Genomic DNA, 27,595 nt, shown 5'->3' with positions numbered 1-27,595 from the left:
AATGACCAGTGTAGTACATATAGTAACAGTGTAAATGACCAGTGTAGGCCATACAGTTCCAGTGTAAATGACCAGAGCAATGTAAATTACCAGTGTAGGCCTTATAGTTCCAGTCAAAATGACCAGTGTAGATCATATCGTTCCAGACTATATGACCAGTGTAGGCCATATAGTTCCACTGTAAATTACCAGTGTAGCCAATATAGTTCCATCGTAAATGACTCGTGTAGCCAATATTGTTCCAGAGTAAATAACAAGTGTAGCCAATGTAGTTCCATTGTAAATAACCAGTGTAGCCAATATAGTTCCAGTGTAAATAACCTGTGTTGCCAATAAAGTTCCAGTGTAAATGACCAGTTTAGGCCTTATAGTTCCAGTCTAAATGACCAGTCTGTGTGGCGATATAGTTCAAGTCTAAATAACCAGTCTAGGCCATATAGCTCCAGTGTAAAACACCAGTGTAGGCCTTATAGTTTCAGTGTAAATGACCAGTGTAGGCCACATAGTCCCAGTCTAAATGACCAGTGTAGGCCATATAGTTCCAGTGTAAATGACCAGTGTAGGCCATAAAATTCCATTGTAAATGACCATTGTAGTCCTTATAGTTTCATTGTAAATGACCAGTGTAGGCAATATAGTTTTGGTGTAAATGACCAGTGTAGGCCACATAGTTCCTGTGTAAATGACCAGTGTAGGCCTTATAGTTCCAGTCTAAATGACCAGTGTAGGCCATATAGTCCCAGTGTAAGAGACCATTGTTGGCCTTATAGTTTCTGTGTAAATGACAAGTGTAGGCGATATAGTTCCAGTTTAAATAACCAGTGTAGCCAATAAAGTTCCATCATAAACGACCAGTGTAGGTCTTATAGTTCCAGTGTAAATGACCAGTGTAGGCCTAATGATTCCAGTCTAAATGACCCATTGTAAATGAGCAGCTTAGGACTTATAGTTCCAGTGTAGATCATATAGTTCCCATGGTAAATACCAGTTTAACCAATATAGATCCATTGTAATTGACCAGTGTATTCCATATAGTTCCAGTGTAAATAGCCAGTGTAGGCCATGTCGTTCCAGTGTAAATGACCAGTGTAGGCCTGATGATTCCAGTCTAAATGACCCAATGTAAATGAGATGCTTAGGCCTTATAGTTCCTGTGTAAATGACCAGTGTAGGTCATATAGTTCCAGTGTAAATACCAGTTTAGCCAATATAGTTCCATTGTAAATTACCAGTGTATTCCATATAGTTCCAGTGTAAATTACCAGTATAGGCAATATAGTTCCAGTCTAAGTGACAAGTGTAGGCCATACAGTTTCAATGTAAATGACCAGTGTAGGCCTGATGATTCCAGTCTAAATGACCCAATGTAAATGAGATGCTTAGGCCATATATTTCCAGTGTAAATGACCAGTGTAGGTCATATTGTTCCAGTGTAAATGACAAGTTTAGTCCTTATAGTTTCGGTGTAAATGATCAGTGTAGTCCATATAGTTACAGTGTAAGTGACCAGTGTAGGCAATACAGTTCCAGTTTAAGTGACCAGAGTAGGCCTTATAGTTTCAATGTAAATGACCAGTGTAGGCCTTATAGTTCCAGTCAAAATGACCAGTGCAGGCCATATAGTTCCAGACTATATGACCAGAGTAGGCCATATAGTTCCAGCGTAAATTACCAGTGTAGCCAATATAGTTCCATCGTAAATGACTCGTGTCGCCAATATAGTTCCAGTGTAAATAACCAGTGTAGCCAAAATAGTTCCAGTGTAAATAACCAGTGTAGCCAATATAGTTCCAGTGTAAATGACCAGCGTAGGCCACATAGTCCAAGTCTAAATGAACAGTGTAGGCCTTAAAGTGTCAGTGTAGATGACCAGTTTAGGCCATAAAATTCCATTGTAAATGACCAGTGTAGGCCTTATAGTTTCGGTGTAAATGACAAGTGTAGGCCATATAGTTCCAGTGTAAATGACCAGTGTAGGCCATTTAGTTCCAGTGTAAATAACCAATGTAGCCAATATAGTTCCAGTCTAAATGACCAGTGTAGGTCATATAGTTCCAGTGTAATTACCAGTTTAGCCAATGTAGTTCCATTGTAAATGACCAGTGTATTCCATATAGTTCCAGTTGAAATTACCAGTGTAGGCCATATTGTTCCAGTGTAAATGACCAGTTTAGGCCTAATGATTCCAGTCGAAATGATCCAGTGTAAATGAGCAGCTTACGCCTTATAGTTCCAGTGTAAATAACCAGTGTAGCCACTATAGTTCCATCGTAAATGACCAGTGTAGGCCATATAGTTCCAGTGTAAATGACCAGTGTAGGCCATATAGTTCCAGTGTAAATGACCAGTGTAGGCCATATAGTTCCAGTGTAAGTGACCATTGTTGGCCTTATAGTTTCAGTGTAAATGACCAGTGTAAGCCATATAGTTCCAGTGTAAATGACCAGTTTAGGCCATGTACTTCCAGTGTAATTGACCAGTGTAGACCATATCGTCCCAGTGTAAATAAACAGCTTAGACCTTATAGTTCCAGTCTAAATGACCAGTGTAGGCCATATAGTTCCAGTATAAATAACCAGTGTAGCCAATATAGTTCCATCATAAATTACCTGTGTAGGTCATATAGTTCCAGTGTAATTACCAGTTTAGCCAATGTAGTTCCATTGTAAATGACCAGTGTATTCCATATAGTTCCAGTTGAAATTACCAGTGTAGGCCATATCGTTCCAGTGTAAATGACCAGTGTAGGCCTAATGATTCCAGTCGAAATGACCCAGTGTAAATGTGCAGCTTAGGCCTTATAGTTCCAGTGTAAATAACCAGTGTAGCCACTATAGTTCCATCGTAAATGACCAGTGTAGGCCTTATAGTTTCAATGTAAATGACCAGTGTAGGCCTTATAGTTTCAATGTAAATGACCAGTGTAGGCCTTATGGTTCTAGTGTAAATTACCAGCTTAGGCCTTATAGTTCCAGTCAAAATGACCAGTGTAGGCCCTCCGGTGTAGGCCATATACTTCACGTCTAAATGACCAGTGTAGGCAATATAGTTCCAGTGTAAATAACCTGTGTTGCCAATATAGTTCCAGTGTAAATGACCAGTCTGTGTGGCGATATAGTTCAAGTCTAAATAACCAGTCTAGGCCATATAGCTCCAGTGTAAAACACCAGTGTAGGCCTTATAGTTTCAGTGTAAATGACCAGTGTAGGCCACATAGTCCCAGTCTAAATGACCAGTGTAGGCCATATAGTTCCAGTGTAAATGACCAGTGTAGGCCATAAAATTCCATTGTAAATGACCATTGTAGTCCTTATAGTTTCATTGTAAATGACCAGTGTAGGCAATATAGTTTTGGTGTAAATGACCAGTGTAGGCCACATAGTTCCTGTGTAAATGACCAGTGTAGGCCTTATAGTTCCAGTCTAAATGACCAGTGTAGGCCATATAGTCCCAGTGTAAGAGACCATTGTTGGCCTTATAGTTTCTGTGTAAATGACAAGTGTAGGCGATATAGTTCCAGTTTAAATAACCAGTGTAGCCAATAAAGTTCCATCATAAACGACCAGTGTAGGTCTTATAGTTCCAGTGTAAATGACCAGTGTAGGCCTTATAGTTCCAGTCTACATGACCAGTCTGTGTGGCCATATAGTTCAAGTCTAAATGACCAATGTATGCCATATAGTTCCAGTGTAAATGACCAGTGTAGGCCATAAGGTTCCAGTGTAAATTACCAGTAAAGGCAATATAGTTCCTGTGTAAATGACCAGTGTAGGCCTTATATTTTCAGTGTAAATGACCAGTGTAGACCATATAGTTCGAGTGTAAATGACCAGTGTAGGCCTTACAGTTCCAGTGTAAATGACCCAGTGTAAATAACCAATTTAGACCTTATAGATCCAGTCTAAACGACCAATGTAGGCAATATATTTCCAGTATAAATAACCTGTGCAGCCAATATAGTTCCATCATAAATGGCCAGTGTAGGCCTTATAGTTCCAGTGTAAATGACCAGTGTAGGCCTAATGATTCCAGTCTAAATGACCCAGTGTACGTTTCAGTTCCAGTGTAAATGACCAGTGTAGGTCATATAGTTCCAGTGTAAATACCAGTTTAGCCAATGTAGTTCCATGGTAAATTACCAGTGTATTCCATATAGTTCCAGTGTAAATAAACAGTGTAGCCAATATAGCTCCATTGTAAATGACCAGTGTAGGCCTTATAGTTTGAGTGTAAATGACCAGTGTAGTACATATAGTAACAGTGTAAATGACCAGTGTAGGCCATACAGTTCCAGTGTAAATGACCAGAGCAATGTAAATTACCAGTGTAGGCCTTATAGTTCCAGTCAAAATGACCAGTGTAGATCATATCGTTCCAGACTATATGACCAGTGTAGGCCATATAGTTCCACTGTAAATTACCAGTGTAGCCAATATAGTTCCATCGTAAATGACTCGTGTAGCCAATATTGTTCCAGAGTAAATAACAAGTGTAGCCAATGTAGTTCCATTGTAAATAACCAGTGTAGCCAATATAGTTCCAGTGTAAATGACCAGCGTAGGCCTTATAGTTTCAATGTAAATGACCAGTGTAGGCCTTATGGTTCTAGTGTAAATTACCAGCTTAGGCCTTATAGTTCCAGTCAAAATGACCAGTGTAGGCCCTCCGGTGTAGGCCATATACTTCACGTCTAAATGACCAGTGTAGGCAATATAGTTCCAGTGTAAATAACCTGTGTTGCCAATATAGTTCCAGTGTAAATGACCAGTTTAGGCCTTATAGTTCCAGTCTAAATGACCAGTCTGTGTGGCGATATAGTTCAAGTCTAAATAACCAGTCTAGGCCATATAGCTCCAGTGTAAAACACCAGTGTAGGCCTTATAGTTTCAGTGTAAATGACCAGTGTAGGCCACATAGTCCCAGTCTAAATGACCAGTGTAGGCCATATAGTTCCAGTGTAAATGACCAGTGTAGGCCATAAAATTCCATTGTAAATGACCATTGTAGTCCTTATAGTTTCATTGTAAATGACCAGTGTAGGCAATATAGTTTTGGTGTAAATGACCAGTGTAGGCCACATAGTTCCTGTGTAAATGACCAGTGTAGGCCTTATAGTTCCAGTCTAAATGACCAGTGTAGGCCATATAGTCCCAGTGTAAGAGACCATTGTTGGCCTTATAGTTTCTGTGTAAATGACAAGTGTAGGCGATATAGTTCCAGTTTAAATAACCAGTGTAGCCAATAAAGTTCCATCATAAACGACCAGTGTAGGTCTTATAGTTCCAGTGTAAATGACCAGTGTAGGCCTAATGATTCCAGTCTAAATGACCCAGTGTAAATGAGCAGCTTAGGACTTATAGTTCCAGTGTAGATCATATAGTTCCCATGGTAAATACCAGTTTAACCAATATAGTTCCATTGTAATTGACCAGTGTATTCCATATAGTTCCATTGTAAATTACCAGTGTATTCCATATAGTTCCAGTGTAAATTACCAGTATAGGCAATATAGTTCCAGTCTAAGTGACAAGTGTAGGCCATACAGTTTCAATGTAAATGACCAGTGTAGGCCTGATGATTCCAGTCTAAATGACCCAATGTAAATGAGATGCTTAGGCCATATATTTCCAGTGTAAATGACCAGTGTAGGTCATATTGTTCCAGTGTAAATGACAAGTTTAGTCCTTATAGTTTCGGTGTAAATGATCAGTGTAGTCCATATAGTTACAGTGTAAGTGACCAGTGTAGGCAATACAGTTCCAGTTTAAGTGACCAGAGTAGGCCTTATAGTTTCAATGTAAATGACCAGTGTAGGCCTTATAGTTCCAGTCAAAATGACCAGTGCAGGCCATATAGTTCCAGACTATATGACCAGTGTAGGCCATATAGTTCCAGCGTATATTACCAGTGTAGCCAATATAGTTCCATCGTAAATGACCCGTGTCGCCAATATAGTTCCAGTGTAATTAACCAGTGTAGCCAAAATAGTTCCAGTGTAAATAACCAGTGTAGCCAATATCGTTCCAGTGTAAATGACCAGCATAGGCCACATAGTCCAAGTCTAAATGAACAGTGTAGGCCTTAAAGTGTCAGTGTAGATGACCAGTTTAGGCCATAAAATTCCATTGTAAATGACCAGTGTAGGCCTTATAGTTTCGGTGTAAATGACAAGTGTAGGCCATATAGTTCCAGTGTAAATGACCAGTGTAGGCCATTTAGTTCCAGTGTAAATAACCAATGTAGCCAATATAGTTCCAGTCTAAATGACCAGTGTAGGTCATATAGTTCCAGTTGAAATTTCCAGTGTAGGCAATATTGTTCCAGTGTAAATGACCAGTGTAGGCCTAATGATTCCAGTCGAAATTATCCAGTGTAAATGAGCAGCTTAGGCCTTATAGTTCCAGTGTAAATAACCAGTGTAGCCAATATAGTTCCATCGTAAATGACCAGTGTAGGCCATATAGTTCCAGTGTAAATGACCAGTGTAGGCCATATAGTTCCAGTGTAAATGACCAGTGTAGGCCATATAGTTCCAGTGTAAGTGACCATTGTTGGCCTTATAGTTTCAGTGTAAATGACCAGTGTAAGCCATATAGTTCCAGTGTAAATGACCAGTTTAGGCCATGTACTTCCAGTGTAATTGACCAGTGTAGACCATGTCGTCCCAGTGTAAATAAACAGCTTAGACCTTATAGTTCCAGTCTAAATGACCAGTGTAGGCCATATAGTTCCAGTATAAATAACCAGTGTAGCCAATATAGTTCCATCATAAATTACCTGTGTAGGTCATATAGTTCCAGTGTAATTACCAGTTTAACCAATGTAGTTCCATTGTAAATGACCAGTGTATTCCATATAGTTCCAGTTGAAATTACCAGTGTAGGCCATATCGTTCCAGTGTAAATGACCAGTGTAGGCCTAATGATTCCAGTCGAAATGACCCAGTGTAAATGAGCAGCCTAGGCCTTATAGTTCCAGTGTAAATAACCAGTGTAGCCACTATAGTTCCATCGTAAATGACCAGTGTAGGCCATATAGTTCCAGTGTAAATGACCAGTGTAGGCCATATAGTTCCAGTGTAAATGACCAGTGTAGGCCATATAGTTCCAGTGTAAGTGACCATTGTTGGCCTTATAGTTTCATTGTAAATGACCAGTGTAAGCCATATAGTTCCATCATAAATTACCTGTGTAGGCCATATCGTTCCAGTGTAAATGACCAGTGTAGGCCTAATGATTCCAGTCGAAATGACCCAGTGTAAATGAGCAGCTTAGTCCTTATAGTTCCAGTGTAAATAACCAGTGTAGCCAATATAGTTCCATCGTAAATGACCAGTGTAGGCCATATAGTTCCAGTGTAAATGACCAGTGTAGGCCATATAGTTCCAGTGTAAATAACCAGTGTAGGCCATATTGTTCCAGTGTAAATAACCAGTTTAGCCAATATAGTACCATTTTAAATTACCAGTTTAGGCCATATAGTTCCATTGTAAATGACCAGTGTAGACCATATAGTTTCAGTGTAAATGACCAGTGTAGCCAATATAGTTCCAGTGTAAATGACCAGTGTAGGCCATATAGTTCCAGTGTAAATAACCAGTGTAGCCAATATAGTTCCAGTGTAAATGACCAGTGTAGGCCTTAGTTCCATTATAAACGACCAGTGTAGGCCATATAGTTCCAGTCAAAATGACCAGTGCTGTCAATATAGTTCCAGTGTAAGTTACCAGTGTAGCCAATATAGTTCCAGCTTAAATGACCCATGTAGCCAATTAGTTCCAGTGTAAATAACCAGTGTAGGCCATATAGCTCCAGTGTAAAACACCAGTGTAGGCCTTATAGTTTCAGTGTAAATGACTAGTGTAGGCCACATCGTCCCAGTCTAAATGACCAGTGTAGGCCATATAGTTCCAGTGTAAATGACCAGTGTAGGCCATAAAATTCCATTGTAAATGACCATTGTAGTCCTTATAGTTTCATTGTAAATGACCAGTGTAGGCAATATAGTTTCGGTGTAAATGACCAGTGTAGGCCACATAGTTCCTGTGTAAATGACCAGTGTAGCCCTTATAGTTCCAGTCTAAATGACCAGTGTAGGCCATATAGTCCCAGTGTAAGTGACCATTGTTGGCCTTATAGTTTCAGTGTAAATGACCAGTGTAAGCCATATAGTTCCAGTGTAAATGACCAGTTTAGGCCATGTACTTCCAGTGTAATTGACCAGTGTAGGCCATATGGTCCCAGTGTAAATAACCAGCTTAGACCTTATAGTTCCAGTCTAAATGACCAGTGTAGGCCATATAGTTCCAGTATAAATAACCGGTGTAGCCAATATAGTTCCATCATAAATGACCTTTGTTGTCCTTATAGTTCCAGTGTAAATGACCAGTGTAAATAAGCAGCTTAGGCCTTGTAGTTCCAGTCTAAATGACCAGTGTAGGCCATATAGTTCCAGTATAAATAACCAGTGTAGCCAATATAGTTCCATCATAAATTACCTGTGTAGGCCTTATAGTTCCAGTGTAAATCACCAGTGCAGGCCTAATGATTCCAGTCTTAATGACCCAGTGTAAATGAGCAGCTTAGGCCTTATAGTTCCAGTGTAAATAACCAGTGTAGGCCATATTGTTCCAGTGTAAATAACCAGTTTAGCCAATATAGTACCATTTTAAATGACCAGTTTAGGCCATATAGTTCCATTGTAAATGACCAGTGTAGACCATATAGTTTCAGTGTAAATGACCAGTGTAGCCAATATAGTTCCAGTGTAAATGACCAGTGTAGGCCTTAGTTCCATTATAAACGACCAGTGTAGGCCATATAGTTCCAGTCAAAATGACCAGTGCTGTCCATATAGTTCCAGTGTAAGTTACCAGTGTAGCCAATATAGTTCCAGCTTAAATGACCCATGTAGCCAATTAGTTCCAGTGTAAATCACCAGTGCAGGCCTAATGATTCCAGTCTTAATGACCCAGTGTAAATGAGCAGCTTAGGCCTTATAGTTCCAGTGTAAATAACCAGTGTAGGCCATATTGTTCCAGTGTAAATAACCAGTTTAGCCAATATAGTACCATTTTAAATGACCAGTTTAGGCCATATAGTTCCATTGTAAATGACCAGTGTAGACCATATAGTTTCAGTGTAAATGACCAGTGTAGCCAATATAGTTCCGGTGTAAATGACCAGTGTAGGCCATATAGTTCCAGTGTAAATAACCAGTGTAGGCCTTATAGTTTCAGTGTAAATGACTAGTGTAGGCCACATCGTCCCAGTCTAAATGACCAGTGTAGGCCATTGTCACGTCCTGGCCAGTATAAGGGTTAATTAGTATTGTAGTTTGGTCAGGACGTGGCAGAGGGTATTCGTTTTATGTGGTTCGGGGTGGTGTGTTTGTTAAAAGGGTGTTTGATTTAGTATTTCCGGGTTTTGGTTTATGTTTAGGTATTTCTATGTTTAGTCTAGTGTGTCTGGTTCTATGTTGAGTTAATTGGGGTTGGACTTCCAATTGAAGGCAGCTGTTTGGTGTTGCCTTTGATTGGAAGTCCTATATTAGTTGGGTGTGTTTGTCTTGTATTTTGTGGGTGATTGTTCTGTGTTAGCCTTGTGCCTTGCAGACTGTCAGTGAATCGTTCGTTTTCTTGTTTGTTGTTTTGTATTCGTTTTGAAGTGAAGAAATGTTCAAAATGAACAATCACATACCTGCTGCGTATTGGTCTACCTTTTCCGACGATGATTTCGTTATATCGTCAGAAGACGAGGAAATCCCTGACAGCCATATAGTTCCAGTGTAAATGACCAGTGTAGGCCACATAGTTCCTGTGTAAATGACCAGTGTAGGCCTTATAGTTCCAGTCTAAATGACCCGTGTAGGCCATATAGTCTCAGTGTAAGTGACCATTGTTGGCCTTATAGTTTCATTGTAAATGACCAGTGTAGGCAATATAGTTTCATCGTAAATGACCAGTGTAGGCCACATAGTTCCTGTGTAAATGACCAGTGTAGGCCATATAGTTCCAGTGTAAATGACCAGTTTAGGCCATGTAGTTCCAGTGTAAATGACCAGTGTAGGCCATGTGGTCCCAGTGTAAATAAACAGCTTAGACCTTATAGTTCCAGTCTAAATGACCAGTGTAGGCCATATAGTTCCAGTATAAATAACCAGTGTAGCCAATATAGTTCCATCATAAATTACCTGTGTAGGACATATCGTTCCAGTGTAAATGACCAGTGTAGGCCTAATGATTCCAGTCGAAATGACCCAGTGTAAATGAGCAGCTTAGGCCTTATAGTTCCAGTGTAAATAACCAGTGTAGCCAATATAGTTCCATCGTAAATGACCAGTGTAGGCCATATAGTTCCAGTGTAAATGACCAGTGTAGGCCATATAGTTCCAGTGTAAATAACCAGTGTAGGCCATATTGTTCCAGTGTCAATAACCAGTTTAGCCGACCATATGACCGTAGGCCATTGTTCCAGAATGACCAGTGTGCCTAGCGGGCCAGTGAGCCTAGTTCCAGTGTAAATGACCAGTGTAGGCCTTAGTTCCATTATAAACGACCAGTGTAGGCCATATAGTTCCAGTCAAAATGACCAGTGCTGTCAATATAGTTCCAGTGTAAGTTACCAGTGTAGCCAATATAGTTCCAGCTTAAATGACCCATGTAGCCAATTAGTTCCAGTGTAAATAAACAGTGTAGGCCATATAGCTCCAGTGTAAATGACTAGTGTAGGCCACATCGTCCCAGTCTAAATGACCAGTGTAGGCCATATAGTTCCAGTGTAAATGACCAGTGTAGGCCATAAAATTCCATTGTAAATGACCATTGTTGGCCTTATAGTTTCAGTGTAAATGACCAGTGTAAGCCATATAGTTCCAGTGTAAATGACCAGTTTAGGCCATGTACTTCCAGTGTAATTGACCAGTGTAGGCCATATGGTCCCAGTGTAAATAACCAGCTTAGACCTTATAGTTCCAGTCTAAATGACCAGTGTAGGCCATATAGTTCCAGTATAAATAACCGGTGTAGCCAATATAGTTCCATCATAAATGACCTTTGTTGGCCTAATGAGTCCAGTCTTAATGACCCAGTGTATATGAGCAGCTTAGGCCTTATAGTTCCAGTGTAAATAACCAGTGTAGGCCATATTGTTCCAGTGTAAATAACCAGTTTAGCCAATATAGTACCATTTTAAATGACCAGTGTAGACCATATAGTTTCAGTGTAAATGACCAGTGTAGCTAATATAGTTCCAGTGTAAATGACCAGTGTAGGCCATATAGTTCCAGTGTAAATAACCAGTGTAGCCAATATAGTTCCAGTGTAAATGACCAGTGTAGGCCTTAGTTCCATTATAAACGACCAGTGTAGGCCATATAGTTCCAGTCAAAATGACCAGTGCTGTCCATATAGTTCCAGTGTAAGTTACCAGTGTAGCCAATATAGTTCCAGCTTAAATGACCCATGTAGCCAATTAGTTCCAGTGTAAATAACCAGTGTAGGCCATATAGCTCCAGTGTAAAACACCAGTGTAGGCCTTATAGTTTCAGTGTAAATGACTAGTGTAGGCCACATCGTCCCAGTCTAAATGACCAGTGTAGGCCATATAGTTCCAGTGTAAATGACCAGTGTAGGCCACATAGTTCCTGTGTAAATGACCAGTGTAGGCCTTATAGTTCCAGTCTAAATGACCAGTGTAGGCCATATAGTCCCAGTGTAAGTGACCATTGTTGGCCTTATAGTTTCAGTGTAAATGACCAGTGTAAGCCATATAGTTCCAGTGTAAATGACCAGTTTAGGCCATGTACTTCCAGTGTAATTGACCAGTGTAGGCCATATAGTTCCAGTATAAATAACCGGTGTAGCCAATATAGTTCCATCATAAATGACCTTTGTTGGCCTTATAGTTCCAGTGTAATTGACCAGTGTAAATAAGCAGCTTAGGCCTTATAGTTCCAGTGTAAATGACCAGTGTAGATCATATAGTTCCAGTGTAAATAACCAGTGTAGGCCATATTGTTCCAGTGTAATTAACCAGTGTAGCCAATATAGTTCCAGTGTAAATGACCAATGTAGGCCTTAGTTCCATTATAAATGACCAGTGTAGGCCATACAGTTCCAGTGTAACTGACCAGTGTAGGCCTCAGTTCCATTGTTAATTACCATTGTTGGCCATATAGTTCCAGTGTAATTGACCAGTGTAGGCCATCTATATCAGGGTGGCAGGTGGCCAAGTGGTTAGAGCATTGGGCCAGTAATCAAAAGATTGCTGAATTGAATCCCCGAGCTGACAAGGTATTAATCTGTCATTCTACTCCTGAAAAAGGTAGTTAACCCACTGTTCCCTTGTAGGCCGTCATTGTAGATAAGAATTTGTTCTTAACTGACTTGCCTAGTTAAATAAAGGTTAAATAAATAAATGTGCATATATATATATATATATATATATATATATATAGTTCCAGTGTAGGCCATATATGACCAGTGTAGGCCACAGTTCCATTGTAAATGACCAAGCCCAGGTGTAACATCAGATAGGTATTTAAGATAGAGGACAGATGGTGCCACACACAGAGGCAGACAGGTGGCAGAGTTCAGACAGGGTTGTTCACCTCAACACATTTAGGAATCTCCTCTCTTCACCCCCCCTCTTGTTCCCTTCCTTCCTCCTCTCCTGACTGTCACGGGCGATGTGGAGTGGGATCGATTGGCTTCACATAGCCACAGCTGTCACTGCCGACCTCTGTCACGGGAACAACAGCTCAGGACATTTATTGGACTGCTAGAAAGGAAAGGTGAATGGTGAATGGAGGTGAATGGAACAAAATGGAAGATAGTGAGCACAAAAATACATGCTTGGATATATGAAAGACATCATCTCAATTCTCACAATCCGGTAACAATAACATGACGCTATCTCCAACAATGTCTTGTCAGTGTTGCCCTCGGACATCAAGCACAGATTACCCACTCCTGTCATGGAAAGGAAACTTCTATGAAGATTTAGAAGGAACTATAAAAAGACAGAGGGCAGAGATATGTCCTTCCATTGGGCTCAACCAGAAGTCATAATCATTGGTTCAGTCCCTCCTGCCCCTCCCTTTCCCTCTCCTCCCATTGTCTAATGTCAAACTGGCATAGCAACTTAATAAGGCTGGCAGGGTTCTGGCTAATGGGCTATGTCTTACTGATAGCACTCCCTCCCCCTCACTCATTTTCTCTGTCTTTATTCTCTCACTTTGCCTCTCTCTCCCTCCCGTCTCCCCCCCCTCCCCCTCTCCCTCTCTCTGTCCCCTCTCCCTATTTCTTCCTCCATTTCCTTGCTTATTCTTTATAAATCTGTCAAGCAAACCCCCCTCACAACTCTCCAGTGTAAGAGATGGCCTGTGTCTTTGTCTCCTCGTTAGTTTGTGTTGTAGAGATGCCAGCCTGAGCCCAGCCTGTCCTTGAGTCACTATGATTATGATTCTGCAGTACTGCTGTCTCTGACATTGGGTGTCTGACAGTTGCATTAAGCAGGGTCGTTTATTTTGGTACAGTGCAGATCTAGACTAAACTGCAGGGCTGCTCTCTCTGTTACATGAGCCTTGTGTTGAAATACAGACAGAACATAAAATCCCTGTCTCTCCCGCTTTATGATTGTGTCTTGATGCCTATTAAAGGTCAACTGCCCCTTAGAACCAACTTCTCTGGTTTTAAACGGCCTATATGGCATCGATATGAGTCAGAAACATTAATTCTAGTGTCAACATTGACTACAAAGTGTTAATAGGATCATTTTGGTCATAAAGTCAGTCTGGTCTAAAACTGAAATCTGTAAGTGAGTTTGTCATTTATAGGGGGTTGGTTATGGATTACGATCATGCCCACTTGCCCAGTGCCCACTAACACGAGAGAAACAGCTGTGCTGATTGCGCTCTATCAGATGTGCATGCTCTATCCAATCATAGCGGCCAGAATCTTCAGACTGTGAGGTAGACCTGCCCATTACGCAGCGCCTGTTTTCATAAGACACGTCCCCAATGTTAAGTTGAAATAACCCTTGGCCCTAAGCCCTTTATGGAGTGTCCACTTGTTGATGTGTTTGATAATGTCAAATCACTTGAGTCTGCCACTTTTTGGGCCGAAAATAGAATTGAGACAATCAGAGAGCACTTGTATCCCAACAGCAACTTGTCAATATTTCAAATCTCATTCCCGAGCATGTTGTGTCCCCCTGAAACCTGTTTGTGAACATGATTCCCTATGAAACCTGTTTGTGAAAATGATTCCCTATGAAACTTGTAAAGATGATTCCCTATGAAACACTGCCAGACAAATACGCACTCTGGTAATAGATAGTGAGAAAGTTGTGAAGGAAATAACTTGCACGTCGCTACTCAGCAGTGAATTGATTAGCGGATTGTGGCCTGGCTGCTCAATGTGCCTGCTAACTACTACTTGCTAGTTTAATTGACAAACATGGTATGAACTTAGCTAGCTAGCAAGTGATTTTGGGCACTGGTAAACAGTGTGTAGTCTGTGCTTTATTTACAATAGTTTGAAAGCTTGCAGAAGTTGTAGACATGTTATTGTTCTCTGAAATCAGTTCTGAGCACGCAGCCAGACCTTCCCGACTCGATACACTATATGCAGTGCACTGACTAGTTTTTCATGCACATTTTTTAATACCTTAGCTAGATGTAAAATTTTGCAACTAAGATCTCCTTGGTAAAAATGTATAAATTAATTGCAGATTTATTGATTTATCTTTAGATTAATTCTGACTATTTTAGAGAAGTGACTATTTTGAGGAAATGGCTTTGTTGTTGCTACGGTGACTCAGGGGGACAAACAAAAGTATCTGCCAGGGTATGATATGCAAACACAACACACCCACATCAAACCACACCACCACGACAACTCTCGTTTGGATTCAGTCATGGCCACTAACATTTCTTAATGAGCAATCTTCAAAAAGAGGCCAAAACAGGAAGTGCCCTTTAAAAAATAACCTTCAGATTATGGATTCTACTTACATCAAACCACTGTCATTTTCCGAATACCAGCTCTAATTATTTACCTATACAGTGTCCTAAACCAGCATATTGTTGTTGGGTAACAGAGTGAGGAGTAGATACAGATAACTGCCAAAATAATAAAAAAAATCTTGAGTAAATGAGGGATAAAAAGTATATTAAAAGTAGATGCTTCCACACAGGTGTGGTTCCTCAGTTAATTAAGCAATTAACATCCCATCATGCTTAGGGCCATGTATAAAAATGCTGGGTAGGCCATTATTTTGGCTACCATGGCTTTGCTCCCATAGGATGACAATGCCCTAATCCACAGGGCCTGAGTGGTCGCTGAATGGTTTGATGAGCATGAAAATGATGTAAACCATATGCCATGGCCAACTCAGTCACCAGATCTAAACCCAATTGAACACTTATGGGAGAATCTGGAGCAGTGCCTGAGACAGTGTTTTCTAGCACCATCAACAGTGATGGAATTTCTCGTGGAAACTAGTAGAATCTATTAAAAGGTTCATTGAAGCTGCTCTGGTTCATGGTGGCCCAACATCCTATTAAGACTTTATCTTGGTGTTTTCTTTATTTTGGCAGTTACATGGTGATGGTTAATAATGGACTGCTGTTTGCAGCGTCATATTATTATTATTATTATTTATAAATTGTCATTTAGCAGACACTATTATCCAGAACGACTTTCAAGGGCACATCGACAGATTCTTTTCCACCTAGTCAGCTCTGGGATTCAAACCAGCAACCTTTCGGTTTCTGGCTCAACACTCATAACCGCTAGGCTACGTGTGATAGACAGGCATGTAGCAGTTCTGACGAATCCTGTTTTTGTTGTTCTCCTGCAGCATGGTGATGCCTCTGCTGTCAGCCAACTGATGAGTGTGAAGTGTGTGTGTGTGAGTGTGTATGCGTGTGCCTGCGTGTGTGTGCATGTGTTTGTAAGAGAGTGTGTGCATGAGTGTGTAGTCTGTGTGCGTGTGTGTGTGTTTTGTTCTGCATGCATGGCGCTGACTCATCGCCCTCCTCAGTCATTTCATTATGGCCTAATTAAACGCGTCTCATTACCCAGCGCAATAATTGCTGACGCCTATGCCATGGAAACAAGGAGACATGCGGAAAAAAAGGAAGACAACTGAGGCCACATTAAACAGCAGTACTCAAGGGGCGCGTGTACGCAGGACTCTTGAACCTCTTCCTGTGCAACTCTGTATGTGTCAGGGAAAAGGTCACCATTGTAGTATGTCCATGACTCCAGAATCAGATAGCTGGTCTGTATAGAGACGTTTGTTGTTCATGGTTGCAACCATGCACTATATTTTTGTTGAAGCTCTTATGTAGTGGCTTTCAAGTCTTGATTGCGTAGGTAGGTGAGCTGTGGCGAAGAAATTAAAGAGAAATGATGGAATTCTTCCATTTGTTTCTCAAGGCTGTGACAGCTGAGCTGAGGTGCCACGGTTTCTCTAGGAGGCGGAAGCAGCGAAAGACAATCTTCCTGCAGTCAAATTGTCACTGTCTCCTCAGTTGGCAGAGCAGGAAATTCATTGTTTGGAGAAATATTAGACAATAGCAGCCAAGCTGTGAATGAACTTTAATTAAACAAGGAGCACAGACATCTCAGAGACCCTATAATACAGCAGCCTTACAAGGAAAGGGGGAGACTTTCTCAACCGTTGTGTTCATTTTGCAAACATGAACAGTACATGCCATTCGTATGGATAGTAGCCTAGTGTGGAGTTGACTGGGCATGGGGGAGTGGGTTTTTTCCTTGGGTTTCTTGTTATCAGAAGCTGTTACTGGCTGGCTGGCTTTTCCAGGGTGGATGGATGGGGGGGTGCAGAGAGGGTGTGGAGTGACACTGAGGTGGCAGTGGTGGCGGGATGCCAAGTGCTTATTGTCAATTTCATCTGCTCTGTCCAATTCTGGTAATGCCTAGCTTTCTCACACAAACCCTGTGGATGACCTACTTACCTATTCATTCTCACTCTGTGTTTTTCAATTTGGTTCAGAACAGAGTGTGTTGGTGACTGACTGAAAATCTTTCCCACTCTGCAATGAATGGATCTTGCCAGGTCATTTCTCTCTTTGACTCGCCTGTCTCCCTGTTTTGAAACACAATAGCACTACCAGACACACTCATTTCGGAGTTCAAAGCAGCAAAAAGGCAACATGAAAGCAGCTCTGTATAAATGTGACTGTATAAACTAGCCCACCTATTAATTGAGTCACAATCTACAAGGCCTCTTTATTTATGTGTCACGAGACGCCGGGGCTAACATTACAGACCATTAACATTCACATGACCATAGTGCTGCAAAAGCTGCAATGGGTTTTCTGTGTCCCCTTTCCTGGTAGAGTAGAATAATAAATGTGAGGCAAAAGCAGCTTTGTGATCATTAATGAGACAATTAGTGTGCAGACCAGGGGCGCTCTCTGAGCCCGGCGCTGGACAAACAGCTCCATTGTTGTGCCTCCCAGCCACGTCACAATGACTAATCAAAAGAGAGCGCAGGGGAAGCTAATACATATTTGGTCTGATTAATACTTCCCCACTAAGCAAAGGCAAGGCAGCTTTTCTCTTTTCCCAGGTCTTGGGGTCCGCTGGTTCACGGTCTTTCAAGAAGACAGGAAGAGCACCGGCGATGGGTGACAGCCACCTTCACAGAATCACACTGCATGCTGGGAAACATGGGGGAGGTACGGGGCTAGACTTGGAGGGAGGGAGGGGGGTGGCAAAGGATACATTGTTTTCTTTTTTGGTGGTCCTTCTTCAAAGACACTGGGTTATTCATCTGTGTGAGGCCCGGAGTGTCCTGAGATCACAGCGCTGTGTGTCTCTCTGGGGAGGGTTGGGACAGCACAGGGCTGCCCCATATAATAGCACAGCATTGGCCCTCTGGGAACTCCACTATCAGGACACTGGCCAGTAAATAATGAAACAGTCAGGATGATGGACACCGCCTGACGCAGTCTCTTTGGCTCCGAGACTCTCGTAAAGGATGTTGACAACTTCTCTTCAGGCAACCCTGACTGCCCTACACATTTAAACTAGACCCAATGCTACATATATTATGCCCTTTTCAAAGGATGTTTAGGGGACAGCCAGTCAATAAGGGGAACACGCATGTGTTTTTATCACCATGGTGCGTCGGAGGAGTGTTGAAGATCATTATCTCTGAGACAAAAACAGCTACATGTATACTCCTCCTAGACTTAGGGCCTTAAATGTTTGTATGTGTTTCAATAGTGATTACTTCATTACCGCTCCATCATCAAAACAGCCTTCATACCTTATTATATCCAAACTGGACAGAGTAGATATGATCAATAGGGGAGAGCGGGGTAAGTTGAGCCAAAGAGTAAATTGAGCCACCCTTGTTTGTAGGAAACCTTACACAACATGAATCATGTGACCAAATCTTTAGGAAGAGGTCATCATTTCATGGAGTCTGTGAAGGAATAAACCACATGGAAATAGTGGTAAGCAACAAAATAGCCTCCAATACCCTACTCAATAAACTGGATGCAGTCTATCACCGTGCCATCCGTTTTGTCACGAAAGCCCCATATACTACCCACCACTGCGACCTGTACGCTCTCGTTGGCTGGCCCTCGCTTCATACTCGTCGCCAAACCCACTGGCTCCAGGTCATCTACAAGACCCTGCTAGGTAAAGTCCCCCCTTATCTCAGCTCACTGGTCACCATAGCAGCACCCACCTGTAGCACGCGCTCCAGCAGGTATATCTCTCTGGTCACCCCCAAAGCCAATTCCTCCTTTGGCCGTCTCTCCTTCCAGTTCTCTGCTGCCAATGACTGGAACGAACTACAAAAATCTCTGAAACTGGAAACACTTATCTCCCTCACTAGCTTTAAGCACCAGCTGTCAGAGCAGCTCACAGATCACTGCACCTGTACATAGCCCATCTATAATTTAGCCCAAACAACTACCTCTTTCCCTACTGTATTTATTTATTTATTTTGCTCCTTTGCACCCCTTTATTTTTATTTCTACTTTGCACTTTCTTCCACTACAAATCTACCATTCCAGTGTTTTACTTGCTATATTGTATTTACTTTGCCACCATGGCCTTTTTTTTTGCCTTTACCTCCCTTATCTCACCTCATTTGCTCACATTGTATATAGACTTATTTTTCTACTGTATTATTGACTGTGTTTGTTTTACTCCATGTGTAACTCTGTGTTGTTGTATGTGTCAAACTGCTTTGCTTTATCTTGGCCAGGTCGCAATTGTAAATGAGAACTTGTTCTCAACTTGCCTACCTGGTTAAATAAAGGTGAAATAAAAAAATAAAGAAGATCCCACAAAAAAATGATTTTCACCAAGTCAAATTAATTTATTGTGTTCAAGGTTTCATGGTGCTTGTATCTAAACCAAAGTAGATGATTTTAAGATTATTCAATACATCAGTTGGGGTCTCTATTAGCTTCCATATGAGGTCCTAAACCTAGCATGAAAGCGCATCCTTGAAGCTGTGTGGGCTAATATAGTGAAAATGTTTGCCTTGAGGTAAGTTGAGCCTATGGTTGAGCCAATGGAAAGTTGAGCAAATGGATGTGTTTTCTTCCCAGGCGTAATGCAAGGCATTATCACTTGGATATGAGGCAACAACAGGGCCTGGCCTGTGTTAAAGTGTTTCAAAAAGTACAAAGTGTTTATAAGGTGTTAAGCTGTGTTTAAAGTGTAATAAAAAAAGTACAATGTTTTTGTTAGGTGTGAAGCCTGTGTTAAAAGACGCTTAAAATGATTAAAAGACAAAAAAGTGATTGTGATTGTGTTGAATTGTGTTTGGGAAATAAAGACAGACATGGTTTTAAAAGGTTAGTGGTAATATTTCACTCAGTACAGACATTTTAAGGCGGCTTCACTTACCCTGTCCTGTGACTCAACATACCCCATACCCGGGGTAAGTTGTGTGAAAGTAACACTTTTTGAATTCAGATTATTTCCAGGGACACACAATGTCTTGAAATATATCTAGATATCTTTGTTAGAAAGAATACTATATTTCTCTTGATAGAGTGATGCTGGAAAAAAAAAAAATCTAAATTCTCCCCTACACATTGTGTGTCTCAATCTAATACTTGGTCATAAGTCACAGTAAGGATGCAGAAAATCCAGAACTATTCGACTTTAAAGGAAAGGAACAATTAAGAGCTGAAGTGGTCATTAAAGAGTGAAGAAATAAGAACTGCAGTGCAGAAAGCACCTTATGCATTAATGATACCTTAGGAAAAATCACTATCTTGCTATCTCTGATCTTATCACATTTGGATGGTTCAGTTGTAGCTGTGATAATGTTTTGGGAAATGATCTTTTTACCTTGATAAGATAACGCAACAAAAACATAATCTTTGAAAACAACAACACAAAAGCACCTCATTGGTTGTATAATATATGAAAATGTAGATACTGAGATGCAGTATCCTTAAATTCAGGTCTTAGTTCCCCCGACCATCCCCAATGTTACACTTTCTCACTTTAGTTGTATATTTTCTGGGGTGAGCAGGGCAGCAGTTGGAGAGGCAATAGCTGAATTTACATTTAAAGCGTAACCTCAGTATCTAGGACAGTTGAGAATCCAAGAGTTACTGATAGATGTTTGAGGCAGACAGGCATATCCATACGCATAAAGCAATATCAACAAAGTAAATGGAGCGACACATTGCAGAGATCAGGCATTTGAATAGCTCACCTGAGTGACTGGGTAGAAATACGCCCTGAGAAATGTGACCTTGCGTTACGGCTTCCAAATAAACATTGGCATCTAGCCTTATATGGCTATATGTATGCTTTCATTCCCCCATTCTATTTGAGTTGGAATGATAAACCCCTTGTATATAGTGTGTATGTGTTTGATGAAAACAGTATTTCTTTGAGACATAAAGACCGTATTTAATTAAAGCTTTTGTGTAGATGCGTGTCATACATGGGGACTTTTCGGGAAGCTTTTGAAGCAAACCGACATGAATTTTAAAGAGATTTCTTTCAATCACATTAATTTTGTCTTTCCATGATATGGGTGGCAGAGAGGAATTGATATCTGGGTGCAGGAAACAGTAATAGGCAACCCCTGTGGTTATCCTGATTATGCGGGTGAGATATTATAAATGGATGTGTACAGGGATTCAAGAGATTGGTGTTCTTGTTGTAAAAAATATATATATATTCTGTTGAGTGAGAGTGTCTTGTGTATAAAACCAATCTCTTTTTCACTTCTGTCAGATACATTCCCTTCTGTCATTTCAATAAATATTGAGCAACTTTTTCAGTTGATTTGCAGGAGTTTCTGGCACCTGGCAATATTGTTAAAAGATAAACCCATCATAACACGAGGCTCAGGGGTGTTATCTTCCATCTGTGAGGTGTTTTCACAGGTAGACCTAATCTGGTCTCCTATGTCAGGGTTTCCCAAACTCGGTTTCCCAAACTCGCCCAACGCAGCTGATTCAAATAACCCATTGGGGGGCAGGACCGAGTTTGGGAAACCCTGTCTTACTTCAATTACACTTTTTATACCTCCAAATATGTTACAATGCAAAATGATTTCTGACCATTTCATTTAGGTAATGTGGTTGTTTTTGGTAGTATCTACGCATTTTAAAGCTGCCTAATCATGTTCTGTGTTAATTGTTTCATTGCTTCCACTATAACACATAGGCCTAGCTGTTTGTCATCCACCGGTGCCGTAATACTGATAAGATACATCTCCTTAAAGGTGTCATCGGCCCAAGTCAGTTCATGTCAGTTATGGCCACATTGCCCCATGCTAACCTGTTAAGGTCTCATACCTGTGTGTCACAAACAGTAATATATGCCATCTTCTGAGATGGTCGATGCTTTGGTGTCATTCTAACTGCACCCAGTCCCATCTGCAGATCTAAGGGACTGCCTTTGGCTTGAGACTACTGGGAGATAAAAAATTGAAAAATCAGTCCTACTGTATGCAGTATCTAACTGCAGGCTATGTATAATTGCCATGTTATTAACAATGGGCCCTAGTTCTCCCGTTGACTTCTTCACCTGCATTATAGATGAGGGGCTGTAGCCCCAGAGTCCCCTAACCCCCTGCTGGAGCCAATCAGGAGGACCCACTCATCAACCTTCTGTGGTGTCCCATGACACACATATGCAAATGTCTGTGAATATCATGAATAGCATACCTTATTAAATGCAGCTGTGCTGTTGTGATATACTGTACATGATAGACATGTGGGAAACGGATCAGAAGAATAACCTTTTAACCTTTTCCACCCTCACTCAATGTAAATTTACCCGCCTTAAGATATGCATAGTATACAGCAGCTCTGCAGGGGAAATTATAATCAGCTCTGAACTGTGTTAATTGACAAGCAAATTTATACCTCTGCTATAAATAACCCTGCTGATGTCTATGAGGCGTGTGAAGAGCATTATCAAATGTCAGAAGGATTGTATTGACTCTGAAGAGGAAGGCTCTGTCTGCTTAGCCTGTGACCTTCTTCCATGATTCATTTCCACCTGTTAGTCTTTCTAACTTTTAATAACAACATGTCTACTCCTGCGTGTTTGGGGCAAGGCGTCACATTTGATGTCTGATTTGATTTATATATTTATTTCTTATTGCCTTCTCTTCCCAAATCCAATTTTAGCTGACATTTGTCATGACTGGAACGAAGAATGACCTTTGAAAAGGACACTTCCGTTCCTGCATGCAGACGGGTGGTGGTCTAGTGGTGTAGGGAGGCAGGCCTAGTGACGGGGAGGCAGGTCTTAATAATGGTTGTTGCCTTCATCCATCTCCCCTACCCCTCTCATCCACCGAGGAAAAGCCCACTCCCAGGCCTGCAAGGCACCTTGGGAAGGTGTTACAGCGGAAGCATCTGCCCCCGACCTTAATGTTGTTCAGAGTGATAATTGCATTGGGGCTTTGACTGCTCTCTCCTTGATCTCTCTCTCATGATCAATTCTCTGATTCAATGAGCCTAACACAATACACTGGCTGAGGAACAGAGGAAAAGCTTGAGGAAAAAAAGTTCCCATGTGCTTTGGTGCAATGCCTGGTTATGAGGTAATGAAGCCTTCATAAGGACTTAATAATTCTTCCCTCTTTATGTTAATAGGGTTCGTAATCCACATCGACAGGCTCCTTCACCCTTCCAACCCTCCAACACCACTCACACAGCACTCTCCGTCTAACACAGAACACATTCAGACTCGTGGCTACATCATAATTGTACAGATACACTACAGATACGACCGCTTGCCCACAAGGACACACGTAGAGTGACAGCCTGAATGCCTTGCACATAATATACACACACGCTCATATATGGTCATTACACGCATCTATGCATGATCACACACCCATGCATATTCATGCCAACATATAGTGCACCGATGCATTCTGGTCTGGCTCTAGCCTTTTGGGGGCCCTAAGCGAGGTTTGGTTGGGGGGCCCCCCCACCTTTTAGTGTCCCACCTCTTAATGATGGAGAGAACTTTTTTTTCAAGTTAATTTCCTTCAATTCTACACATTTTGCCATAGGGCGTATAGAAAATGTTGCAGTTTCAAGGAATTTCTTTGCAATTCTATACGTTTTGCCATGGGGAGGAGAGAACATTTTGCAATTTTACAACACATTTCATGCAATTCTATACATTTTGCCATTGAACAGAGAGAACAAATGTGCATTTTAACAGATAATTTCCAGCAATTCTACACATTTTACCATGACTTATGCCATGTTAATATGATATCTGAGTGAGAGTGACTAACAAAACCAATGGGGGCCCCCTGGAAGTCAGGGCCCCTGGGCATGTGCCCTGCATGCTCGGTGGGCATTCGGCCATGATTACTACAAGTTTAGATAGCTGGTTAGACGAACTTACTAATAATAAAATTGTTAGCTGATACAGCTTATTGAGTGACTGACATAAGAAAAGAAAAACTGCTGATGCACAACCAAATGTCAGAATTGGAACTTGTGTATTCTACTAAAGTGCATACAGCCTCCCGAATGGCGCAGCGGTCTAAGGCCCTGCATCTCAGTGCAAGAGGCGTCACTACAGTCCCTGGTTTGAACCCAGGCTGTATCACATCCGGCCGTGAATTGGGAGTCCCATAGGGTGGCGCAACATTGGCCCAGCGTTGACCGGGTTTGGCCGGGGTAGGCCGTCATTGTAAATAGGAATTTGTTCTTAACTGACTTGCCTAGTTAAATAAAGGTTAAATAAAAAAATACTAATAATAATACATTTTTTTGTATGTATTTCGCTTATGCCTGGGGCCGGCCCTGTATGCAGAAGATACTGTGTCTAAACAACACGAGTTCTTCCAGAGGCCTCCTGCTCTTCCTCTGCTCCAGTATGCAGCTCTCCCTAAACCATTCCAGTAATTGATTCTGTCTGTGTGACAATCTGAAAGGGATTATTTGCGAGCCAAGAGAGGTTTCCTACAAAATTCCGTTATTGTGTTCCATTTTTAGACTAATGGTGTGAATTTATTTGTTTTTTTTCCTCTGAAAGGCTGCAGCTCACACCATAGTTCCATTCCCATGTGATGCCATTATCTCTTTATCACTGTTACACAGATGGAAGGTGACTGTTAGACTGGGGAGCATCATCTTTTGATGCTGTAAAGGGCAGGTCAACAACTGCAGAAACCATTACTAATCACTACTAATACTCTGTTGTCTAGCAGCCAGAAAAAAATCCTTTGTCAACAGGCCATCTTCATGGGCATACTTTCTTAGAAACACAAGCTTTTTCCTCCTACAGTATACTTGTATCTAATTCCAGTGTCTATATTTGTCCTTCTGAGGGCAGTCTTTGTGTAGAGTTCCCATTTCTCATTAGCGTGTCCCCGTCCTCAGGGGGACAGGCTTGATAGACAGATGGACAGACAGACAGTCTTTTTGCCGGCTCAGTTAGCTTTGGCTCTGGCTACATGTTATTTTCCTAGGACTGGGCTCTTAATACACAGTGTCCAGATGAACTCCTTTGTGTGCCAAGAATAATAACATGTAGAAATAAACCATACAGCCCCTGCTAGTCCCAATGGATACAGCTTTAATAATCTCATTATCAATTTAATGAGGTGATTAGAATGCCAGGGGCCAGGGGTGCACATAGAGTGTTATGGAATATGCTAGTAGCATCCTGAGTCCTCTTGGCCATAGTGGTGCAGTCCTCCTGGCTCCTAATCCTTCAGCTAGCTGGGGGATTAGTTACCATTGTCTCTGGAGACTTGGCTCGACGCGGCTGCTGTAATGCCGGGTCACACACTCTGTCTCTGTCATGGTGGTCGCAGGTCCTCTAAAAAATACGTACAGCTCTGTGTAGGGTTCTGTTCCCTCTGTGTAGGGTTCTGTTCCCTCTGTGTAGGGTTCTGTTCCCCCCGTGTCACAGAAAATGCAAGGTAAAATCATGAGCAGTGGCACGCGTCTTTTTGGCTTTTTCGTTGCCACGGAAACAGGCATGTGCAGCAGCACATCAGTGTTTAGTAGGGTTAGTCTAGGGCAGTAGTTCCCAACCAGGGGTACTAGGATCTCTGTGGGTACTTGGGAAAGGGGGATACCTAGTCAGAGAAGACATATTAGACCACAGGCCTGCTGGTAAAATGCACATAAGGGGGTATTTCTGGGGTACTCCGGGCAGAGCAAAATTCAGTTGGTGGTACAGTACCCGAAAAAAGTTTGGGAACCACTGGCCTTTGGGATCCCAATGCACCCAACCACCAAATGAAGTACTTGCCGAGGAAGCACATTAAGCATCGGGGTAATGTTTCCTGAAATGAAAATAACAATTTTGTTGTTTCATTTGATGCAATCAACCTGGACAGAACTTTTCCTTTGAACCTAAACCATAAAAAACGTAAACAACATAGGCTACCCATGAATCAACTACGCCATAACATGTATAGTAATGATAAAGAATGGTATGAACGGTAAGATTTCCCATGTCTTCACGTGCAATTTCCACCTTTTCCCTCTCAATGATTGAGGTAAACAAAAAAAAAGAAATGACAGACTCCGTCTACCCCGACCCAACGATTTGAAATCCTTGAAAGGGAGTGAATGAGTTCACACTGCACAGGCAACCAGCCCTCAGCTGGGCAATTTGACTCTCCGAAATCCTCAAGCTGAATTAGTCACAGTGGCTGCTGAAGAGCCTCCTCTGCCTGACCAACTGAGGCCGGCTTCTTACCCATAATGTGGGATACTGAGCCTATGCTACCTACCGCCAGGTCTGAGATAGGGAAGGATTTACTGTACAGTAGAGTGATTTCATCTTTATATTTGAGAAAATAGCCCGAACTGCCCATCCTACTGTATGTCTCTATCCATGGTGCTGAAGTAAGAACAGGCTGTGTTTGAATACTGGCACTGTCCATGGTCCTGCAGTAGCGAAGAGCAGGTAATGAGTATGCAGTGAATATTGTACAGCAATGTGGACTATTGACAGCACCAAGAGACATGTGTAGTCCTGCTGCCCATAGATGCTGCCCATTGATCTGGTCTTGTGCTGTCTGTGGTTCTGTATAGAGAGGCTACTGAGAGGTGTGTGTTGTGTACTTTCTCCCTGTCCGTGGTGCTGCAGAGCAAGGGAGCAGAGGGAACAGGTCAGGGACAGGCAGCCAGAGAAGCAGCAGTCCCCAGCTCCCCAGGGCCAGATGAGTGGTAAGACTGCAGTGGAATGCATTGATTATCTGTCAAGCAGGCCTGCTAGGATCTAACCAGGGCAGTGTTAGGGTATTAAGTGATCTGAAGTATTCAATGAATATTGATAATGAGTGGCTGTTCGCCTGGCTCTACTATTAGTGATTCAACCCCCCTGGTGCTCACCGTCTCTTCACAGAGATGGGTCTGGGTTGGAGTGGGCTTGGGTAGCTGGTCCCTAGTGAGCATTTCACTGTGTTAGTTTGATGGTGCAATATTTTCACATCATTGCGTTGATCTTGAGCACAACCTCGTACTTCATACTGTAGCCTACCATTTTTCACTTCTGGAAGCGCATGCCTTTTTCGTATTGGAAGTCGCTCTGGATAAGAGTGTATGTTAAATGACAAAAATGTAAATATAAATATGTTATCAGCTCTCCAGAATACATACAGATCCTTTGGTGAACCACTCACTCTCACTCTACAAGAATGCCTCCATTTCAGGGTTTAACACCTTAGAGCGGTGCTCTGGTGGTTACATGCCTTATCTCACCTCCTTTGTATTGGATTCGAAGGCCTCAGGCCCTCGCTGTCTCTATTTAATTTGTTGTCTTGAAAATGACCAAGTCTGTCTTTATTGGATTGTCAAGTCTGTTCCTTTCCCTCCAGCACCACTTATTCTCTCAGGATTTTTCTGTTTCTTTGGTTTGTGCTTTGTGTTTTCTCTGCTGCTGTTTTCTTCATCCGCCTCGGCCACATAGTCCAGCACTAATACATTTATCCCTCTCCTGTGTTTTCTCTCTCTCCCTCTCTTCTACAGAAACCTATCGAAGAATCCTCTGACCACGTTATCATGGCAACTCTTCCAGAATCTTCAACTCTTCGAGCTGTAAGTTTTTGTACATTTTTCATCTTAT

At 41.7% G+C, this 27,595-nt stretch overlaps 1 protein-coding gene across 5 annotated transcripts in view; it reads left to right on the top strand.

The window, feature by feature from the left end:
• ntrk3a (neurotrophic tyrosine kinase, receptor, type 3a) overlaps positions 1-27,595 on the top strand; it is a 298,276-nt gene that overhangs the window by 98,677 nt on the left and 172,004 nt on the right. For all 5 annotated transcript variants that reach the window (XM_014124435.3, XM_082957199.1, XM_014124434.3 and 2 more), the window contains exon 4: positions 27,499-27,567. In XM_014124435.3, coding sequence (XP_013979910.2) covers positions 27,499-27,567 — 69 coding nt within the window. The remainder of the gene's footprint in view (positions 1-27,498; positions 27,568-27,595) is intronic.

This window comes from Salmo salar, chromosome 10 (genome assembly GCF_965601325.2).
Source record: "Salmo salar chromosome 10, fSalSal1, whole genome shotgun sequence".
Classification (NCBI taxonomy): domain Eukaryota; kingdom Metazoa; phylum Chordata; class Actinopteri; order Salmoniformes; family Salmonidae; genus Salmo; species Salmo salar.
This window is presented reverse-complemented; position numbering and strand designations above follow the sequence as displayed.